General features: G+C 40.9%; 2 protein-coding genes across 27 annotated transcripts in view; one reads left to right on the top strand and one right to left on the bottom strand.

Moving 5' to 3' along the window:
* KATNAL2 (katanin catalytic subunit A1 like 2) overlaps positions 1–1,222 on the bottom strand; it is a 240,550-nt gene extending 239,328 nt beyond the window's left edge. For 5 of the 13 annotated variants that reach the window (XM_055368780.2, XM_055368785.2, XM_063699203.1 and 2 more), the window contains exon 1: positions 877–1,216. The gene's annotated coding sequence lies outside the window, so the exon portion shown is untranslated. Of the gene's footprint in view, positions 1–876 lie in introns of all 13 variants that reach the window. The other 8 variants (XM_063699202.1, XM_055368788.2, XM_055368787.2 and 5 more) reach the window with 7 other exon arrangements.
* A 19-nt stretch (positions 1,223–1,241) lies between these two features.
* PIAS2 (protein inhibitor of activated STAT 2) overlaps positions 1,242–20,397 on the top strand; it is a 159,421-nt gene continuing 140,265 nt past the window's right edge. For 7 of the 14 annotated variants that reach the window (XM_063699200.1, XM_055368779.2, XM_031003696.3 and 4 more), the window contains exon 1: positions 1,250–1,459. In XM_063699200.1, coding sequence (XP_063555270.1) covers positions 1,436–1,459 — 24 coding nt within the window. In that variant the 5' untranslated portion in view covers positions 1,250–1,435. Of the gene's footprint in view, positions 1,460–1,790; positions 1,961–12,585; positions 12,675–15,262; positions 15,372–20,397 lie in introns of those variants that run through there. The other 7 variants (XM_031003694.3, XM_031003692.3, XM_055368776.2 and 4 more) reach the window with 4 other exon arrangements.

Genomic DNA, 20,397 nt, shown 5'->3' with positions numbered 1-20,397 from the left:
AACAGGAGTTAGGAACAAAGAAGAGAGCAGGAAATTATTCTTGGTTCAAGGATCAACATTTAGAAGCCTTAAAACTTGAGGGGAGGCCGGGTGCAGTGGCTCACGCCTGTAATCTCAGTACTTTGGGAGGCCGAGGCGGGCGGATCACCTGAGGTCCGGAGTTGGAGACCAGCCTGACCAACTTGGAGAAACCTCGTTTCTACCAAAAATACAATCGCAGCTACTCGGGAGGCGGAGGTAGGAGAATCGCTTGAACCCGGGAGGCAGACATTGCGGTGAGCCAAGATCGTGCCATTGCACTCCAGCCTGGGCAACAAGAGCAAAACTCCGTCTCAAAAAAACAAAACTTGCGGGGTGCGGGGGCAGGGGAGTGGAAGGAAGACCTGGAAGTGCAGTGCGGATGAAAGGAGGGGTAGTGGGAAGAGGCGGTAGGTAGGAGGCTGATTAAACAGGGCCTTAAAAGTTACATTGTTTTAAAGACCTTTCGTGTGTGGGTTCCACCCAATTCTTCAAGGAAATTGAACCCTGGACACTGTCCAGCGATTTTTCTGGCCATCTTGACTCAGCATCTTCCTTCATCCTATATCAGCACATTACGGGGGGGCCATCAGGCTTCCTTCTATCTACTTACTCTGCCTTGGCGTTTGACTCCTTCCTAGCTATCAGATTTTCCTGACTTTTTAGCTTGGCCCTTCTGAGCGCTCTTATTTCACTTCTCCCCGCCAACCCCACCGCCTAACTCTCCCAACTCTGCAGTCCGTGACCTTCAGGTGCCCTTCAAAGTCAGAAAAACTCGGCAAGGTTGGTACTTGCAGGACATTAGCAATTCAAAGAGGTGTCACACAACCTCACCATTAGATGGGAACAATAGCTTACCCAACACCCATATTTAGATTATTCCGCCACAACTACTCTGGGGGATGGTTTTATTTGCAGCGGCTTTCTCCGTCCATAGCCACCGCGTGAAGGGCACCGTAAGAATCTTCCCGAATGCTCCTGTCACGCGTCCCGGCCGCCTCTTCTTCCTCCCCGCCACTTCCCCAAGGCCAGGCCCGCAGATAACGCCTCAGTTGCGACCCAGCTCTAGGCAGTCCGCAGGGGCCTCCGCCGGGGAGGGAAGGCACGACCTGGGGCCGAGCGGGGCCAAGCCGCGGGGCAGCACGCCGAGGCAGGCGCGGGCGGGCGCTGTCGCCGCGCGGACGGAAGGCGCGGGCAGGGGGCACCGCTAGGGGCGGGGCTTCGGCGCGTCGGAGGCGGAGCTCCCGCGCCGTTCACGTGACTGGCCCGGCTGTAGCGGCGGCGGCCGCGGCGTCTTAAGCGGCGCCCAGTGCAGGATGGTGCTGGAGGCGGCGGCGGCCGTGGTGGCGGCAGCGTCGTTGGCGGCAGCGGGAGTGGGTGCGGCGGCAGCGGCGGCGGCGCCCGCGGGTGGTATAAAATGGCGGATTTCGAAGAGTTGAGGGTAAGCGGGGGCGCGGGAGTGGAGAGCGGAGGCCGCGGGGGAGGGGATGGGAGAGGAGGTGGGGAAACCGCAACGTCGCCGGCCGCCGCCTGCTCGTGCCTCCGGGGCCGGTTGGTGGAGCCCTGAGCCCCGGCCCGCGGACGAACGGGCGCCGAGGGCGCGGGGGAGGGGAGCGGGCCGGCGGAGGGCACGCGGGCGGCGCGGGGGCGGCGGGCCTGGGCCGCGGCGAGCCGGCTCCTGAGTGCTGCCCGTGGTCTGCACACCTGGCGCGGGGGGCCGGGGCGCCCTCCAGGAGGGGCACATGGGGACCCGACATCCCGGTTCGCAGTGAGGGCCGATGTGGGAAGCAACGTTTGATCTTGCACCTTCACCGGGGTGTACGTGTCTGTGGCGATTCACAAGTCTGCATGCTACTCACTTGGTGGAGGACTGTTTTCTGAAAGCTGAAGTTGCGTTTAGGAATCTCTCCTCTTCTTATGGCTGATGCTACCGTTTAGTCAGGTCTGTCACGAGAAAAGGCCCCTTCTCCCACCCTTGCCTCCTAACATCTTCGAGGAGCCTAATGTTTGGGGATCCCTGCCTTCAATAATCGGCCTTAAACCTCGATATTTTCTTAGTGTTTTAGTAAGAAATCTGCAAAGTCTATGTTGTGAGGTTTGTGCACCCCTTTTACTCTTGAGGAAAAATATTTTTTTCTTCTCAGTCTTAAAACAAGTTCATAACTTTATTGTTGATACCCTTGTATAGCAGAGGTCTGGAATAGGGCTGTGATGGGGGTAGAACAGAAGAGACTTTTTCCCCCCCAGACTGATAACCTTTAAAGTCCTAACTAAGTGTGACGAATGAGATGGATTTGTGTATATCACTGAATTACTGGCGACATAAATGAGATGTTTACGGACAGAAACCCTGATTTTTTTAAAAAAAAAAATGTATCAAGGTAGAGATGAGTGTAAACTTGAAATTAAATTTACTGCAACTCGTTTGTGTAACACTTATGATATTAGGATTTCTTTTTCAAATAAGGAAGAGGTATCCGGTAAAAGGTTCAGTTTTGTATATTTATTGTTTTCCGCAAGAGATGGGATGGGGGAAGGATGTTGGCTGGTTACCTGCTTAGTGGACGTGAGCAAAAGAACGTATGCTCTGCTCTAAACGGAGATTGTTGGAGTTTGCACAGTGCCTGCCATATTCCCTCCTGCTGTTTCAAAAATAATTATTAAGTTCCCAGTAAACACATATTAATACATGTTATGCCCCTTACTAGTTTATGCAGAGAACCATGAGTGTAGGTAAAGGGTGTTCATACTTGATAAGTTTAAGGGTTTTAGTGGCTCAGAGCCCCAGCTGTAGACGTTTTAACACCTGTGGAGCTTTTCAAACAACGAACCCTGAACCTCACCTCTGTAAATTCATGCGTTAGATTTAGGATGGGTTGAGAAGACTGAACTCTGAAGTTATATTTATTTTTACCTGCCATCTAGTTTTAATTTTTGTGTAGTAACAGATGTATACAAGTTTTCTAAGTTCTTTTTTTTGTTGTTGTTAATGAAAACTTTCCAGGATTTTTATTAGACTCTTGTGAATGTTGTTGGCCAAAGCTTAATGTAAAGCGAAGGATTTACTCGCTCTTATAGAGCAGAGTAAAAGCAGTCAGTGCTCAGATTGGAGTGCAACCAGCAACTGGAAAGTGATAGAAACCAAAGAAGCTTTTTTTCTCTTCCTTTCTGCCTTCCTCTCTCTCTGTTTTGGTTTGTGGATCAGCTTCATCCTCTCTTCCTGTAAATCACCTGTCTTTACTTCTTGCATTTGTTAGAAGATGGCCCCTCTCCCGCAATTCATATGACGTGCCCAACAGAGACTAACTGGGGAGAATTTTCAGAGGAGGGAGGGGTACAGGCTGGGCACATGCAGTAAGCATCATCTGCTTTTCTTTGCCTTAACTGCTCTGTGCAGACCCATGTTGCCCTACACTTGAAGATGAACTGTACCCCGCCCTTACACCGTATTACAGACAGTAATGATGATGATGGTATATACCCATTTTAATATAGTGGTTATTCCATGCCTGGTTCTGGTCTAAGCATTTTTTCTATACTTATTTAATTCTCACAATTTTTTCAAGAAATTGAAGCACAGAGAGGTTAACCTGACCTAAATCACACAGCTTGAGATTTGAAAAGCTAAGATTTTTAATCTTAGACATGTAGCTTTTAGAGTCTGGGCTTTTCAGAGCCCGGGCTACACTACTTTGTTCTGGTACCTTGGGGTCTAGGTGGAGCTTCTAGCCATCATCCTGCGATTGTTCCTAAATTAAATGATTGGTAACATCCTTCTTGTGTGACATTATAATAAAGGAAGAAAAACAGACTAAAAAACGGAATAGAAAGAAAAGGGGAAGAAATAAATTAAATGATTGGTAACATCCTTCTTGTGTGACATTATAATAAAGGAAGAAAAACAGACTAAAAAACGGAATAGAAAGAAAAGGGGAAGAAATAATCTTGGATTCTCAAAATGATGGTCCTTGGATCAGAATATATTGTGGTGGTCAGAGTGATGCTCAAGTAAATTATAGGACCAGGAAAAATTATGGGCATTAGTTTGTTGGCTAACTTCTTGGCAGTAGAGAAATTGGTCAGCCGATCTGGATGCCACATATTTGGCTGCTGATATGCCACAGAGAGGATTTCCATTACCCTTCAAGGCTACTCATTTTGGACAAGTATAACCAGAGCAGTTCACATCCTGGCTAGTGCTGCATCTATACTGGAGATAGGGAATTTTGGGAAAGGTAATCCTCAGTGTGGTTTGGTGACCCTGGTGCCTTTGCTTTTCAGACTTGTGTGTCGGGGGTGGGGTGGGGGGGGGGAGGGTTGGTTATTCGATTAGGCAACTGTTAAGGGGGTCGCCTGACTATTTCAGTTTTGGAGACTGCTGCGTGAGCCAGTACCAGAGATCTTGGCTGGTCATAGCAGAATATGGCGGCTCTATACCTTGTTGCCTTTCAGTCCGGGTGACCAGAATACCAGCCCACCTCTCTTCCAGTTCTTCTGGGAGAGAGAATCTGATTGGCTGAGTTTAGGTCTCTACTTCTGTTCTAATCATCCATAGCCAGGGGCTTAGAGTCAAAGCACACAAACCTGATCAGCAGATTATCCTGATGGATTGAAGGAAAGGAAGTGGGGAAGTTCTCTGAAAAGGGAAAATGTGGCCTGTGTGCTCAAAGATGGTTACAATAATGTGTTATATATTAGAAGCTTTCAAGGTGCCAGAGAAGAAATTACTCAATTTACCAGTTGCATATTTATGGCATCTGTGTTGTTAGGAGCTGAAGGAGTGATTAGTTTGTGAATGAACAGATTTTGAATTAACTAGTTGTGAATTAATGTGGGACAAGACCATAAGATTTGATGGCCTGAACTTCTGTCACTGCTGCCTTGCTTCCTCCTTCAAAAATGGTCTGGAGGGCAGGGCTTGGTAGCTCACACCTGTAATTCCAGCGCTTTGAGAGGCAGGAGGATCGCTTGAAGCCAGGAGTTCTGGGTTACAGCTAGCTCTGATCTTGCCACTGCACTCCAGCCTGAGCGACAGAGGGAGACCCTGTCTCAAACTAGTCTGTAGAAGAGCTAAGCACAGGGATGGAGGAGAGCAGGAGTTGAGTTTCTGGAATCACTTACCTCTTCTTTAACCAGAGCAGCTTTTTCTTTACCCTTCCAGTTGCATGTTTCCAATACTGTGGTCTGCTGATGGCAGTCATTCACAAAAAGGTCCCTGCTACACTTTAACCTGGTTAATCTACTTTCCCTACTTCTCATCACTCAATGGGGAGGAGGGGGATCTATTGTAGTGACTTTTTTTTTTTTAAGGATCTCCCTTCTGTATTCTTCATCCCCTTCTTTTCATGCATCGAGAATTTATTCTGTGTGTGTCTCAGAATGAGAGAGAATGTGCCTGTGAGAATCTGGTTGTGCATTTGGCCTGAGAGAGCCAGCAATGATAACTTTATCAATAGATACTGGGTAAACCAGAACATTTACCAAACTGGGTAAATTTGTTGTGTCATAATTCGAAGATCAGATTTGGGTCTTTCATGCTAAGAAGCCTAAGTAATTCTGTTACAGAAGGTCTTCTGTCTAGAAGGCTTAAGTGTTTGGTTTCCTTACACCTACCAGGAGTCACCATCCTGATAACTTCAAGTGCTGTTAGGATGCAGCAGGAGAATGGGAAGTTAATGGGGGATTTGAGGTTAGAGGTCCTCATCACGCTCCTCTCCCCATTTATTGGGCAGGGATATAGACTAATAGCTATGATAGATATAACAGAATCTTCCATATGATTCAAAGCTATTATGGGATGCAACTAAAATTTCCAAGACTGCACCTGAGCTCATGTCTATGAAAGCACGTTCGAAACAAAATATATTTAACTTAAAGTGAAATAGGCTGGGCGCAGTGGCTCAAGGCTGTAATCTCAGCATTTTGGGAGGCTGGGGCGGGTGGATCACCTGATGTCACATTTTTTATTCTCTCATTTCCATTTCTCATATTTTTTAAATGAAAGCAATATTTGTGCAGACAGTACTGAAAAAATTCAAAATAGTGAAAGTCTTCCCTTTTCCATTAAATCCCACTCCCGTTATGCTTTTAACCATTTTTGTTTGTTTGTTTTTAGGGTTTTATTGTTGTTCCAAAAGTCTAAAAATATACCATGACTTTCTATATTTTTTCAACTCAAAAAAATATTTCTTAACTTTTTGCTAGATAAGAAATTTAGGTCATTTTCCACCTGTCCTAGACTTTGATTTCTGTCAGTTACATTTTGGTTCCTAATTTTGCTGTTATTTTTAACTTTTTATTATAAATTTCTGTTTATTGACCTATCACTTTTAGACAGTATATTTGGCCCTTCATGTCTGTGAATGACTTATCTTCGGTTTCAACCAACCTTGGATCAAAAATATTCAGGAAAAAAGGATGGTTACATCTGTACTGAACATGTACAGACTTTTTTCCTTGTCAGTATTTCCTAAACAGTATAGTATAACAACCATTTCATAGCATTTGCCATATATTAGGTATTGTAAGCTAGAAATGATTTAAAGTACGTAGGAGGATGTGTATAGCTTATATGCAAATACTATGCCATTTCATGTAAGAGACTTGAGCATTCTTGGATTTTGGTATCTGCAGGGGACCCTGGTACCAGCCCCCTACGGATACTGAGAGACAACTATATTTCCTCACTTCCTGGTCTTTCAGAAAAAGATATAACACCGATCCCTTTCCTTTTGGGATTTAAGAGCCAAACCTTGCCTTTGTTTTTCCCTCCTCCCTTCCTAGCCTTTGTTTTCTTTTTTCCTTTTTTTTTGAGATGGGATTTTGCTCTTGTTGCCCAGGCTGGAGAGCAATGGTGCCATCTTGGCTCACTGCAACCTCCGCCTCCTGGGTTCAAGCGATTCTCCTGCCTCAGCCTCGCGATTAGCTGGGATTACAGGCACCTGCAACCATGCCTGGCTAATTTTTGTATTTGTAATAGAGACAGGGTTTCACCATGTTGGTCAGGCTGGTCTTGAACTCCTGACCTCCGGTGATCCACCCCCCTCCCTTGGCCTCCCAAAGTGATGGGATTACAGGCATGAGCCGCTGAGCCGGGCCCCAGCCTTTGTTTTTGGTTAGTACTGTTACATTGGCAAGATTTATTGCATTTATATAATGTTTTATAACTCTTCTAAAGTTTTCTGTGCTTCTACAGGAAAATCTAGAAATTGAGACTAATAGCCACTCTTTTAATATGTATGTTGACGTGAGTATTAGTTACTGTAGAACCAAGTACTGTGGAGCCATAGAGAAACTTCACTTCTGTTAAACCTGTGATCCTTAAAAAGGAAATATAACAAAGTCAGCCGGGCACAGTGGCTCACGTCTGTAAGCCCAGCACTTTGAGAGGCCTAGGCAGGCGGATCGCCTCAGGTCAGGAGTTCGAGACCAGCCTGGCTAACATAGTGAAACCCCGTCTCTACTAAAAATGCAAAAATTAGCCCGACATGGTGGTGGGCACCTGTAATCCCAGCTACTCGGGAGGCTGAGGCAGGAGAATTGCTTGAACCCGGGAGGTGGAGGTTGCAGTGAGCCAAGATCATGCTATTGCACTCCAGGCTGGGTGACAAAGCAAGGCTTCATCTCAGGAAAAAAAAAAAAAAAAAGAAGAAATATAACAAAGTCCTGGTTGAATGAGGAAAGCTCATTGAAGTTATTTTTAAAATTTAATATTATAATGGGTTCTCATGTTGTAACCATTCAGCTTGTCTTGGTAGACTTTCCGGAGTCTTGGCCTGCCTTTTCTAATTTGGGAAGCTTAGTAGACCTGTTACCCAGCTGTCATCCTGGGATTACTTCACATTGTTCTCCTGGGTTAGATCTATTGTTATTTGGATCCCATGTTTTTCTCTTTTAGATACCTTTTTTATTTTACAGGAATACAGTCTTCAATAGTTGTTTCTGGAAGGATATGCTGGTGATAAACTTTCTGAGTTCTCGAATGTTGAAAATGGCTTGTCTTTGTTCCTGATTGAAAGTTTACATGTGGAATTATAAATTCCTCAGAATTTTGAAAACTTTGCTGTGGGAATTTAAAATACTTGGTGTGCTAATGAGAGGTCCATTGCAGATCTGATGGTTATTCTCCTGTAGAAGATTGTAATCTACAATTGTAGTCTACGATCTACGGGATTTGTTTACATTCTGAAAGGTTTCTTTGATTTTGTCTTTGAACTTTTCTATAAAATTTATTTCAGTAGTTATCTTTAATTTATAAGAGTTCTTCTATCATCTTTCATTTTTCTTTCTTTTTAAATAGCAACCTGTCCTTGATTTATGGGGAAATACCTTGAATTTCTCTGATGCTAATTTCTCTACAGTTCTTGAGACACTTCTCTGAATTGGTGACTCTAACAGTGGGTTCGTATTTAGGTATTCCATACTAATTTTTGTCTTTTAAATATTTAAGTTATTTGATAAGTACAAAAGATTATAACAGGTAAGGCGTATGTAAACAAACATACATGTAATTACCAACCAGTTTACTAATTCATTAGTGTAACTTTAGCAGGATGTACTTTCCTGATCACATCCACTGCAACCACGTCCACCTTCACCAATGACAGTAGCCACTGTACTGAATTTTGGATTCATCATTCCTGGTCTGTCTTTATACTTTTAACATATATACATATGTAAAATTTATTTATTTATTATTTTTTTTTTTGAGACGGAGTTTTGCTCTTCTTGCCCAGGCTGGAGTGCAGTGGCGCGATCTTGACTCACCGCAACCTCCTCCTCCCAGGTTCAAGCAATTTTACTGCCTCAGCCTCCCGAGTAGCCGGGATTACAGGTGTGCACCATGCCTGGCTAATTTTTTTGTATTATTAGTTTTCACCATGTTGGCCAGGCTGGTCTTGAACTCCTGACTTCAGGTGATCCACCCGCCTTGGCCTCCCAAAGTGCTGGGATCACAGGTGTGAGCCACTGTGTCCGGCCATCCATATTTCTTAAACCCAAATGTTTGAAAATGAAGAGAATAAAACTGTAAAGTTTCACCAAACTTGTCTTGCAGAAAAACCCTGACCTGCACTGATATTGTAATCTTTGTTGATCTCACTTAGTGTGAATATTTGTATGTTTCACTGTAGAGATTCTAGGAATAGAATTGCTGGTATTTAAGAAGAATGTGTGCATATTCACCAATATTGGATAATGTCAGATTATCTTCCAAAAAAGGTGGTGTCAGTCTTCGTTCTCTCCAGCAATGCAGAAGTTTTCATTACTCAGCTTTCTTGCTAACATCTACTTTTGTCACACTTCAAAAGGTTTTATCGGTTGGGCATGGTAGCTCACGCCTGTAATCCTAGCACTTTGGGAGGCCATGGTGGGTGGATGGCTTGAGACCAGGAGTTTGAGACCAGCCTGGGTAAAATGGTGAAACCCCATCTCTACCAAAACAAAACAAAATTAGCTGGGCATAGTGGCCCACACCTGTAGTCCCAGCTACTTGGCAGGCTGAGATGGGAGGATCACCTGAAGCTAGGAAGTGAGCTGTGATCATGCCATTGCACGCCAGCTTGGGCAACAGAGTGAGACCCTGTTTCAAAAAAAAAAGTTTTCACCCGTGAGTATAAAATACCACCTTTTAGTTTTCATTTTCTTTTGCTAATGAGTTTGAGCATCTTTTACTATACTGATTAGCCATTCTTCCCTTTTCTCAGATTCCTATTCATGTCTTTTGCCCATGTTTGTACTAGTTTTTTAAAAAAATTATTTCTTACTGATTTTTAATAGTTTCACAGTTGGATGCATGTGGTGCAAATGTCTCCTTTCAATTGGGCTCACTTTTAAATCATTTTTATTTTTATTTTTTGAGATGGAGTCTCACTCTGTAGCCCTGGCTGGAGTGCAGTGGCGTGATCTCAGTTTACTGCACCCTTTGCCCCCAAGGTTCAAGAGATTCTCCTGTCTCAGACTCCTGAGTAGCTGGGATTACAGGTACCCGCCACCATGCCTGGCTAATTTTTGTATTTTTAATAGAGACAGGGTTTCACCATGTTGGTCAAGCTGGTCTCAAACTCCTGACCTCAGGTGATCTGCCCACCTTGGTCTCCCAAAGTGCTGGGATTATAGGCATGAGCAACTGCATCCAGCCTTATGCGTTTTTTGATGAGTAGAAGTTCTTAATTTTTATGTGATTGCATTTATCAGGCTTTTCTTTATGGATAGTGCTTTTGAATCTTGTTGAAGAAATTTTTCAACAAAGTTCTCGAAGATATTTTCCATTATTGTAAAAGTATAAGACGTAGTTTTTTTGTTTTTTGTTTTTGTTTTTTACCTTTTCTCATTTAAGGTTTTAATCCACCTGGAGTTGATTTTGTATACAGTGTGAAGTGGTGACCAAGATGCATGGTTTTTCCTCAAAGAATAATAAATTGTTCCATAACCTTTCATGCAAATTTTTTTCTTCACTGGTTTGGATGCCATCACTCATCTGTGCTTTGGTTCTGGACTCTGGGCCGTTAGTCTGTTTTTACAGAAATTGTTAAAAAGTTACAGTAACTAAAACAAGATGATGCTGCTGCTAGCATAAACAAACTTCTTGCCTGGTGAGGTGGCTCAAGGCTGTAATCCCATCACTTTGGGAGGCCATGGTGGGAGCATCACTTGAGCCAGGAGTTCAAGACCAGCCTGGGCAACATGGTGAGACCCCATCTCTGTGTAAGATAATATTTTTTATAATAAAAAAACAAACTTCTTTTGATATATAGCATACACATAGGAAGTACACAGATCATGAAATTATAGCAGGATGAATTTTCTCAAAATAATAATCATGCAGGTCAAGAAAGAGAACATTACCAGCACTCTAAATATTCCCCTCCCCAGTGGCTAACCTCACCTCATTCTTCCAAAAGCGACCTACTATCCTAACTTTAACAGATTAGTATTGCCTGTTTTTGAACTTTATATAAATGGAGCCTGTATAGTATATATACAGTTGCCCCTTGGTGTACCTGGGGGATTGGTTCTAGGATCCACCCTCCCAATAGGAAAATCATGTGTACTCAAGTCCTGAAGTTGGCCCTGCAGAACCCATGTGTAGGAAAAGTTGGCCCTCTGTATATGTGGGTTTCACATCCTGCAAATACCATATTTTTGATCTGCATTTGGTTGAAAAAAAAATATGCATATAAGTGGACCTGCACAGTTCAAACCAGTTGACAAGATACAGTTGACCTTTGACTAACACAGGTTTTTGTTATTGGATATGTTATTGTTATTCAATATTCAACTATATGTTATTGTTATTCAAAGGTCAACTATATGTTATTGTTATTCAAAGGTCAACTGTATTCTGTTTCTGTATATGTATTATGTTGTTTCTGCCTTTTTTTCTGTTTCGTTTGCCAGATTCATCCTTATTGTTGTCTGTAGTTGTAGTTGGTTCACTCCCTTTTGCTAGTGATATAGTAGAGTTCCAGTTGCTCCATATCCTTGTCTACCCTTTTAATTTTAGACACTCTGGTGAATGTGTAGTGGTTTTAATTTGCATCTCCCTAATAGTAATGATGTCAAGCTCCTTTGAATGTGCTTATTGGCCATTTGGGTTTCTTTTGTAAAGTGGCATGCCAAGTCTTTTACTCATTTTTATATTGGGACATCTGTCTTTTCCATACTGATTCGTAGGAGTTCATTATACGTCTTGGAAACCATCTCTTGCTGGTTATGTTTTGCACATACCTTCTCTTGTTTCCCCTGAGTCTATTCAGAGTTCTGCTGGACTTTTAACCTCTCCATTGCCCTTTTCCATTGGCAAATATCTCCGGGGAAGGCATCAAGAGACTCAGCTTTGCAGGCTCTCATTCTTTTCAGAGTCTTGGTGTCTCAGGTCCTTACTGCCTTTGTAGTGCCTCCTGCATTCACACAGATTTTTGTTTTTTAATATTATATTCAGTTGTTAAGTTCTCACAGGGAGGGTTGGTATGAAACAGTCTAGTCAGTCATTGAGGGAGACAGAAGTAGCACAAGTCCTCCTGGCTTGTAGTTGTTCAAGGAACTTCTTGATTGTTTGCTTCTCCATGTAATTTTAGAGTCATATTTTCATGTTATACACCCCCCCCCCACACACACACACATACATCTTGTTGGTATTTTGATGGGAAATGCACTGAATCTGTAAATTAGTTTGGAGAGAATTACATTTTGCTGCTAAGTTTTCTTAACCACAATCATTGTAATCTCCATTTCTTTTAGGTTTTTTACAACATCTTTCAATAAAGTTTTGTTATTTTCAGTTAAAGTATTGCAAATATTTTGTTAGATTTATTTCTAACAAATTTTTATAGCAAATCATAAATATTAACTTTTTATAATTATACTTTGCTGGTGCACAGAAGTACAGTTTGACTTTGTATAATAACCTTGCTATATTCCTAATTGTGATAAATTATCTTTAGATTTCTTTTGGATTTTTCTATGCAGACAGTCCTATCTGTGAATGATGACTTCTTTGTTTCCTCCTTTCCAATTCTTATGCTTTTTTTTTTTTCTTTCTTTTTCTTGTCTTAATGTGCTGGCTAGGATCTCCAGTACAATGTTGAATAGAAGCTGTGATGGGGGCATCCTGATCTTGTTCCTGATTTTAAAGGGAATGCTTTCAAAGTTTCACAGTTAAGTATGATGCTTGCTGTAGGTTTATTATAGATAATCTTTTCAGGTTAAGGATGTTCCCTTTCTTAGTTTGCTAATTTAAAAAATCATGAATGAATTTTATCAGAAGCTTTTTCTGCATCTTTTGAGAAAATTATTTCTCTTTTGTAATCTGTTAACATGCTGAGTTATATTAATTTTTTTCCCAATATTTAAACAAACTTTGTGTTGCAAGTATAAATTCAACCCTGATCTATCTGTTCCTTTTTTTCACTGGACTCAGTTTGGAGATATTTAATTTAGGATTTTTGTCTCTCATAATGAGTAAAACTAGCCTATAGTTAAAAAATATACCTTTTCTCTTCTGGAAGAGTTTATGTAACATTAGAAAGGTCTGTTTCTTAAATATTTAGTAGAACTTGCTTATAAAATTATTACTATTGTTTTCTTTGAGGAATGCTTCAATTGCTTTGGTTGTAGGACTGTTCATATTTTCAAGTTTCAAACCTGTTTTAGTAGTTCATACTTTTATAGAAAGTTGTTCATTTCATCCACATTCTTGAATTTGTAGCATTTAGTTGTTAATCTCTTCTTTTCAGTTACTTGTAGTTAATATCCCCTTGTCTTTTTTTAAAATGCCTTCTTTTTTTCTTGATAAGTTTTGGCTAAAAGTTTGCCAATTTTTAAAGATTTTTCAGAGAATCAAGTTTTTGATATTGTTTATGCTCTTTAGTGTATCCTTCCCATTTCATTAATTTTTGCTCTTCTTTTCTTATATTTCCTTTGGAGTTCTGTTCTTTTTTTCTAATTTCTTAAGTTGGGTGCCTGTCATTAATTTTCAGCATTTTAACATAGTTATTTAAGATCATAAAATGTCTGCATATTGCCTCCTTGTTTTGATGTGTGTGATATTTCCGTTATTTTTACTTGTATTTTTCTATTTTCCGTTGTGAATTCTTTAACTTATGAGCTATTTAAAAATTTAATTTCCAAACATGAGAGTTCTTCTAGTTGATTTGGCTGTTGATTTGTAATTGCATTTTGGTTAGGCAGCCTGTTGTGTGTGATGCCAGTTGGTGTGTATAATGCCAATTCTTTGAAATATGTTTAGACTATTAAAAATGTGGTCCATTTTAATAATTTTTATTTGTACATGAAGAGACTATGTATTGCCTGGTTTTTGGTGCAGTTTTATATATGTTCATTATGTAACCTTGTTAATTATGTTGTTCAAATCTCATATCTTTATTTTTTATTAAGAGAGCAGAGTTAATCTTTTACTAGAATTTTGTTTCGGTTTTCATTTTTCTTTGTAGTTCTATCGATTTTTAAACCATATTTTAACATTATTACTAGCACATGAAAGAACCGTAATCCTGTAATCTTAGCACCTTGGGAGGCTGAGGTGGGAGGATCATTTGAGCCCAAGAGTTTGAGACCAGCCTGGGTACCATAGTGAGACCCCCATCTCTGTTTTTTTTTTTTTTTTGAGACGGACGGAGTCTTGCTGTGTCACCCAGGCTGGAGTGCAGTGGCGTGATCTCGGCTCACTGCAACCTCCGCCTCGTGGGTTCAAGTGATTCTCCTGTTTCAGCCTCATGAGTAGCTGGGACTACAGGTGCCTGCCACCATGCCTGGCTAATTTTTGTATTTTTAGTAGAGATGGTGTTTCACCATGTTGGCCAGGCTGGTCTTGAACTCCTGATCTCAGGTGATCTGTCCACCTGGGCCTCTCAAAGTGCTGGGATTACAGGCCTGAGCCACCGCACCCGGCCTTCTAGGTTATTTTTCTTTTTTTGTCAGTTTTGCCTAATTTAAAAAATTTCTCCTCGCCCTTACATTTTTGTGTCCTTTTATTTCAGTTTTATCTCTTTCGAATATAATACCATTGAATTTTAAGAAAATTAAAAATCTAGTCTGATAGTCTTACTCCTTGTAGTTTTAATTAAACTTTTAATGAAGATAATTGTCAATTCACTTGCATTTCTAGGAAATAATACAGAGACATTCCGTATACTCTCTCTAGTTTTTTTTCAGAGTTAACATCTTAAAGACCATAGTACAGTATCACAACCAGGATATTGACATGAACACAATCAAGATATAGACCATTTTATCACCACAAGGATCCCTCTCTCCAAAGTATTGTTATTTTATAGTCACACTTGTTCCTGTCTCATCCAGTTCCCTCACTCTCTGGGGCCCGCTCATCTTTTTCATTTCTATGATTTTTGTCTTTTCAAAAATATTACATAAATAGAACCACACAGTGGATAACCTTTTGGGTCTGGCTTTTTCATTCAGCATAATTCTGGAAATTCATCCAAGTTGTTGTATATAAACAGCTCATCCCTTTTTATTGCTGAATAGTTTTCCACGATATGAATTCACTATAGTTTGTTTAACCATTCACCTGTTGAGGGACATCTGGGTTGTTTACAGTTTTTTGATAATTATGAATAAAAATGCTATAAAGATTTGTGCATAGGTTTTTTTGGTAAACTTACGCACACATCTTTCTCGGAGATAAATACCCAGGAGTGCAGTTGCTGGGTTGTGTGGTCATTGTATGTATAGTTTTTAAAGAACTTGCTAAACTGTTTTCCAGAGTGGCTGTACCATTTTACATCCCTACCAGCAATGTATGGAGTGATCCAGTTTCTCTGCATCCTCGCCAGCATTTGGTGTTATCAGTGTTTTTCATTTTAGCCATTCTGGTAGGTATCTAGTGATATCTCAGTGAGGTTTTTATTTGCATTTCCCCAATGGCTAATGATGCTGAACATATTTTTATGTGCTTATTTGCCATCTGTATATCCCAATCCATGACATGTCTCTTTGCGTCTTTTGTCCTTTTTCTAATTGAATTCTTTTTCTTTTCCTGTTGAGTTTTGAGAGTTCTAAGTATATCCTGGATAGTAGTCCTTTGTCAGATATGTGTTTGCAAATGTTAATATTTTCTTTGAGTCTGTTGATTGTCTTTTTTTTGTTTTAAAGGGGTCTTTTGCGTAGCACAAGTTTTAGTTTGTGTGAAATCCAGTGTGTCATATTTCCTTTTATGGATCTTGCTTTTAGTGTCAAATCTAAGAACTCTGCCTAGTCTTAGATCCCGAATATTTTCCTGCTTATTAAAAAAAAGTTTTACAGTTTTATTTTTACATTTGACTCTGTGATCCATTTGGAGTTATTTTTGCATAAGGTGTGAGACTTAAGTGGAAGTTCATTTTTCTGTCTATGGGTGTCCAGTTGATCCAGCACCATATATTGAAAGGCTGTCTTTCTTCCACTGAGTTAATTTTACACCTTTATCAAAAATTATTTGGGTATGTATGTATATGTCTATTTCTGGGTTCTGTATTCTCTTTGCTTGATCTATGTGTCTACCCTTCCACTAATACCATGCAGTCTGTCAGTCCTAGCTAAGTTGTAAAATGGGATAGATTGATTCCTCTCCCTCTGTTCTTTTTAAAAATTGTTTTGGCTGTTCTATTAATATTTCTTTTGCCTTTTCATATACATTTTAGAATAATCTCATCTATATCTACAAAAATCTTGTTGGAATTTGGATAGGAATTATGTTAAACCTATATATCGGTTTGGGGAAAGTTGACATCTTTACTATGTTGAGTTTTCCAATCCGTGAAGAATTTATTTGTTTAGGTTTTCTTTTCTCTTTTTTTTTGAGACAGAGTTTTACTTTTGTTGCCCAGGCTGGAGTGCAATGGCACGATCTCGGCTCGCTGCAACCTGTTCCTCCCGGGTTCAAGCGATTCTCCTACCTCAACCTCCCGAGTAGCTGGGATTACAGGCATGTGCCACCATGCACGGCTAATTTTTTTTGCATCTTTAGTAGAGACGGGGTTTCTCCATTTTGGTCAGACTGGTTTCGAACTCCCGGCCTCAGGTGATCCGCCCACCTCGGCCTCCCAAAGTGCTGAGATTACAGGCGCGAGCCATCGTGCCCGGCCTTTAGATTTTCTTAGTTTTTTTTTTTTTTTTTCAGTGTTTTGTAGCTTTCAGCATATAAGTCCTGTACGTGTTTGTTACATTTTTACATATGTATTTTAATTTTCTTTGGAGTGTTATAAATGGTGATGTTTTTAACTTGTTTTCACATGTTCATTTTTAGTGTATAAAGATGTGATTGGTTTTTGTGTGTTGATTTTATATCCTGGGACCTTGCTGAACTCACAAGTTCTAGGAGTTGTTTTGTAGATTTGTTGAGATTTTCTATGTAAACAATCATTCCATCTACAAATATAGTTTTATTTTTTCCTTTCAACTCTTACGCTTTTATTTCCATTTCTTGTCTTATTGTGCTAGCTAGAACTTTTAGTGCTGTGTTGAATGAGGGGTGTTAGTAGGCATCTTTGCCTCAGTCCCAATATTAGAGGGAAAGCAATCTTTCCGCCCTGAGTATAATATTGGCTTAATTTTATTTTTTTGGTAGACCTGTTTATCAAATTGAGGAAGCTCTCCTCTATTCTTGTTTTTGAGGGTTTTTAAATCATGAACAGGTGTTGAATTTGTGAAATGCATTTTTCGCATTGATTGATTTGATAATATGATTTGGTTTTTTGTAACTGTTAATATGATGTATTCTATAGATCTCAAAACAAATACAGAGATAAGACACAGTGAAAATGCTGAGCAGCAGTGGCATATAATGAACCAGTCTTGCATACTGGAATAAACTCCACTTGGTCATGGTGCATAATGACCATGGTGTTTAATTCTTTTTCTATGTTGCTGAATTTTATTGGCTAATATTTTGTTAAGGGTTTTAACGTCTATATTCATGACGAATATTTGTTTGTAGTTTAATGTTTTTTTGGAGACAGTTTCGCTCTTGTTGCCCAGGCTGGAGTGCAATGGCATGATCCTGACTCACCACAACGTCCGCCTCCCAGGTTCAAGCAATTCTCCTGCCTCAGCCTCCTGAGTAGCTGGGAGTACAGGCATGTGCCATGGCTAGTTTTGTATTTTTCGTAGAGATGGGGTTCTCCATGTTGGTCAGGCTGGCCTCGAACTCCTGACCGCAGGTGATCCGCCCGCCTTGGCCTCCCAAAGTGCTGAGATTACAGGTGTGAGCCACCGCACCCGGCCTGTAGTTTAATTTTTTGTGTTGTCTTTGTTTTGTTTTGGTATCATGGTAATATTAGTTTCATAAAATGAATTTGGAAATATTCTCTCATCTTCTGTTTTCTGGAAGAAATTATATTGAATTGTTGTTAGTTCTTCCTTATTTTTATTTTTTAATATTATTTGAGACAGTTTCGTTCTTATCACCCAGGCTGGAGTACAATGGTACGACGTCGGCTCACCGCAACCTCCGCCTCTAGGGTTCAGGTGATTCTTCTGCCTCAGCCTCCTGAGCAGCTGGGATTACAGGCGCCTGCCACCGGGCCCAGCTAATTTTTGTATTTTTAGTAGAGATGGGGTTTCACCATCTTGGCCAGGCTGGTCTTGAACTCCTGACCTCGTGATTCACCCGCCTCGGTCTCCCAAAATGCTGAGATTACAGGTGTGAGCCACTGTGCCCAGCCTCTATTTTGTATTTTTTTCAGATGAGGTCTTACTCTGTCACCCAGGCTGGGAATATTGGCATGATTATAGCTCACTGCAGCCTCAAACTCCTGGGCCCAGGGTATCCTCCTGCCTCAGCCTCCTAAGTAATCAAGACTACAGTTGAGCACCACCAAGCCGTGGTAATTAAAAACAATTTTTTTTTTTTGGTAGAACCTGGGTCTCACTTTGTTTCCCAGGCTGGTCTTAAACTCCTGGCCCAAGTGATCTTCCTGCCTCAGCCTCCCAAATAGCTGGGATTAAAAGGTTGGAGCCACTGTTCCTTGCATATATTATCTTTTTTTTTTTTTTAAAGATGGAGTCTCTGTCACCTAGGCTGGAGTGCAGTGGTGTGATCTCGGCTTACTGCAACCTCTGCCTCCTGGGTTTAAGCGATTCTCCTGTCTCAGCCTCCCGAGTAGCTGGGATAACAGGCTCTCACACCACACCCAGCTAATTTTTTATTTTTTGTAGAGACTGTTTTACCATGTTGGCCAGGCTGGTCATGAACTCCTAACCTCAAGTGATTTGCCCGCCTCGGCCTCCCAAAGTGCTGGGATTTCAGGCGTGAGCCACCATGCCCAGCCAATTTTTGTATTTTTAGTAGAGACGATGTTGGACCGTGTTGACCAGACTGATCTCAAACTTCTGGCTTCAAGTGATCTGCCCACTTGGCCTCCCAAAGTGCACCCTTGCACCCTACTACCAATTTATATGCCTTCATTGCTCAGCATTTTCATTCTGTCTTATTTTTATATTTTTCCTGATGCTGTCAGGATGAGATCTGTGTTTTCTTAACCTCACAAATTTGATACTGTTATTTCATATAGTAAAGGTTTGTTTAGTTGACTACCTCCCTCCCCACATTTGTTTTCTGTGAAAAACGAACATCATTCTGTGATCTTAATACTCATTCTGGGCCCAGCATGGTGGCTTATGCACTTTTATAGGCCAAGGCAGGAGCATCACTTGAGCCCAGGAGTTTGAGACCAGCCTGCAAAACATAATGAAATCTCATCTTTACTAAAATTAAAAAAATTAGCAGGCATGGTGGTGTGTGCTTGTAGTCCCAGTTACGCTGGAGGCTGAGGCAGGAAGATCACTTGAACTCAGGAGGTTGAGGCTGCAGTGAGCAGTGTTTGCACCACTGCACTCTGGGCAGCTGAGCCAAGACACTGTCTCAAATAGCAACAAATAACTCATTCCTCTAGATTACTCTGGTTCGGCAGTGGTGAGCTTTTTGCATTTCACTTTCATTGAGTGTGTTAGGCCTGCCTTTGTCTTCAGGACTTTTGCATTTGCTATGGAATGCCTTGGAATGCTTTTCCTCAGGTATCCATAGAGTGCTTTCCTCCTGCTTCAGTTACTTATTCAGTTACTATTTCAGTGCGGCCTTTCCCCTTTAAAATGGCAAATCCTCTACTTCTTCACTTTTTGTGTCCCTTCCTCCTCTGTTTTTGTTCATTTTATTCATCATGACCTGCCATATTATATGTTTTATTTAATTCTTTATTAAGGTTTTGGTCTGTTAAGCTCTCCAACTCATTAACCAGTCGTTGGAATTTTTTTATATTTATAACTTGGAAACAATTGATACCTTTCCAGTGTTGAGTATTTTTATCTAGTAACATGCATGATACAGTCTGTTTAATTTATTCAAAGCTGTTTTTTTTTTTGAGATGGAGTCTCACTCTGTCACCCAGGCTGGAGAGCAGTGGTGCAATCTCGGCTAACTGCAACCTCCGCCTCCCAGATTCAAGCAATTTTCCTGCCTCAGCCTCCCAAGTAGCTGGGATTACAGGCACCCTCCCATCACGCCCGGCTAATATTTGTATTTTTAGTAGAGACGGGGTTTCACCGTGTCGTCCATGCTGGTCTCTAACTTCTGACCTCAGGTGATCCACCTGCCTCAGCCCCCCAAAGCGTTGAGATTACAGGCGTGAGCCACTGCACCCGGCCTCAAAGCTTCTTTTATTCTGTAGTTTTTTAATGTACCTCTTGCAAAATTTTAAAATTTATTCTTTTGCATTTTATGTTTTTGTGTTACTTCGGTTTTTTTAATACTCTTTTTCAGTCATTTGAAAATGTATTTGATATACGGAAAATTCAGTGTTTTGCCTTAATATTATTGGTTTAAATTTTTCAGTGGATTGTCTTATATTTCTAATATAGAGAGTC

The sequence above is a fragment of the Gorilla gorilla genome, chromosome 17 (genome assembly GCF_029281585.2).
Source record: "Gorilla gorilla gorilla isolate KB3781 chromosome 17, NHGRI_mGorGor1-v2.1_pri, whole genome shotgun sequence".
Lineage (NCBI taxonomy): Eukaryota > Metazoa > Chordata > Mammalia > Primates > Hominidae > Gorilla > Gorilla gorilla.
The sequence above is the reverse complement of the archived record's forward strand: the minus strand, read 5'-3'. Positions and strand labels throughout refer to the sequence as shown.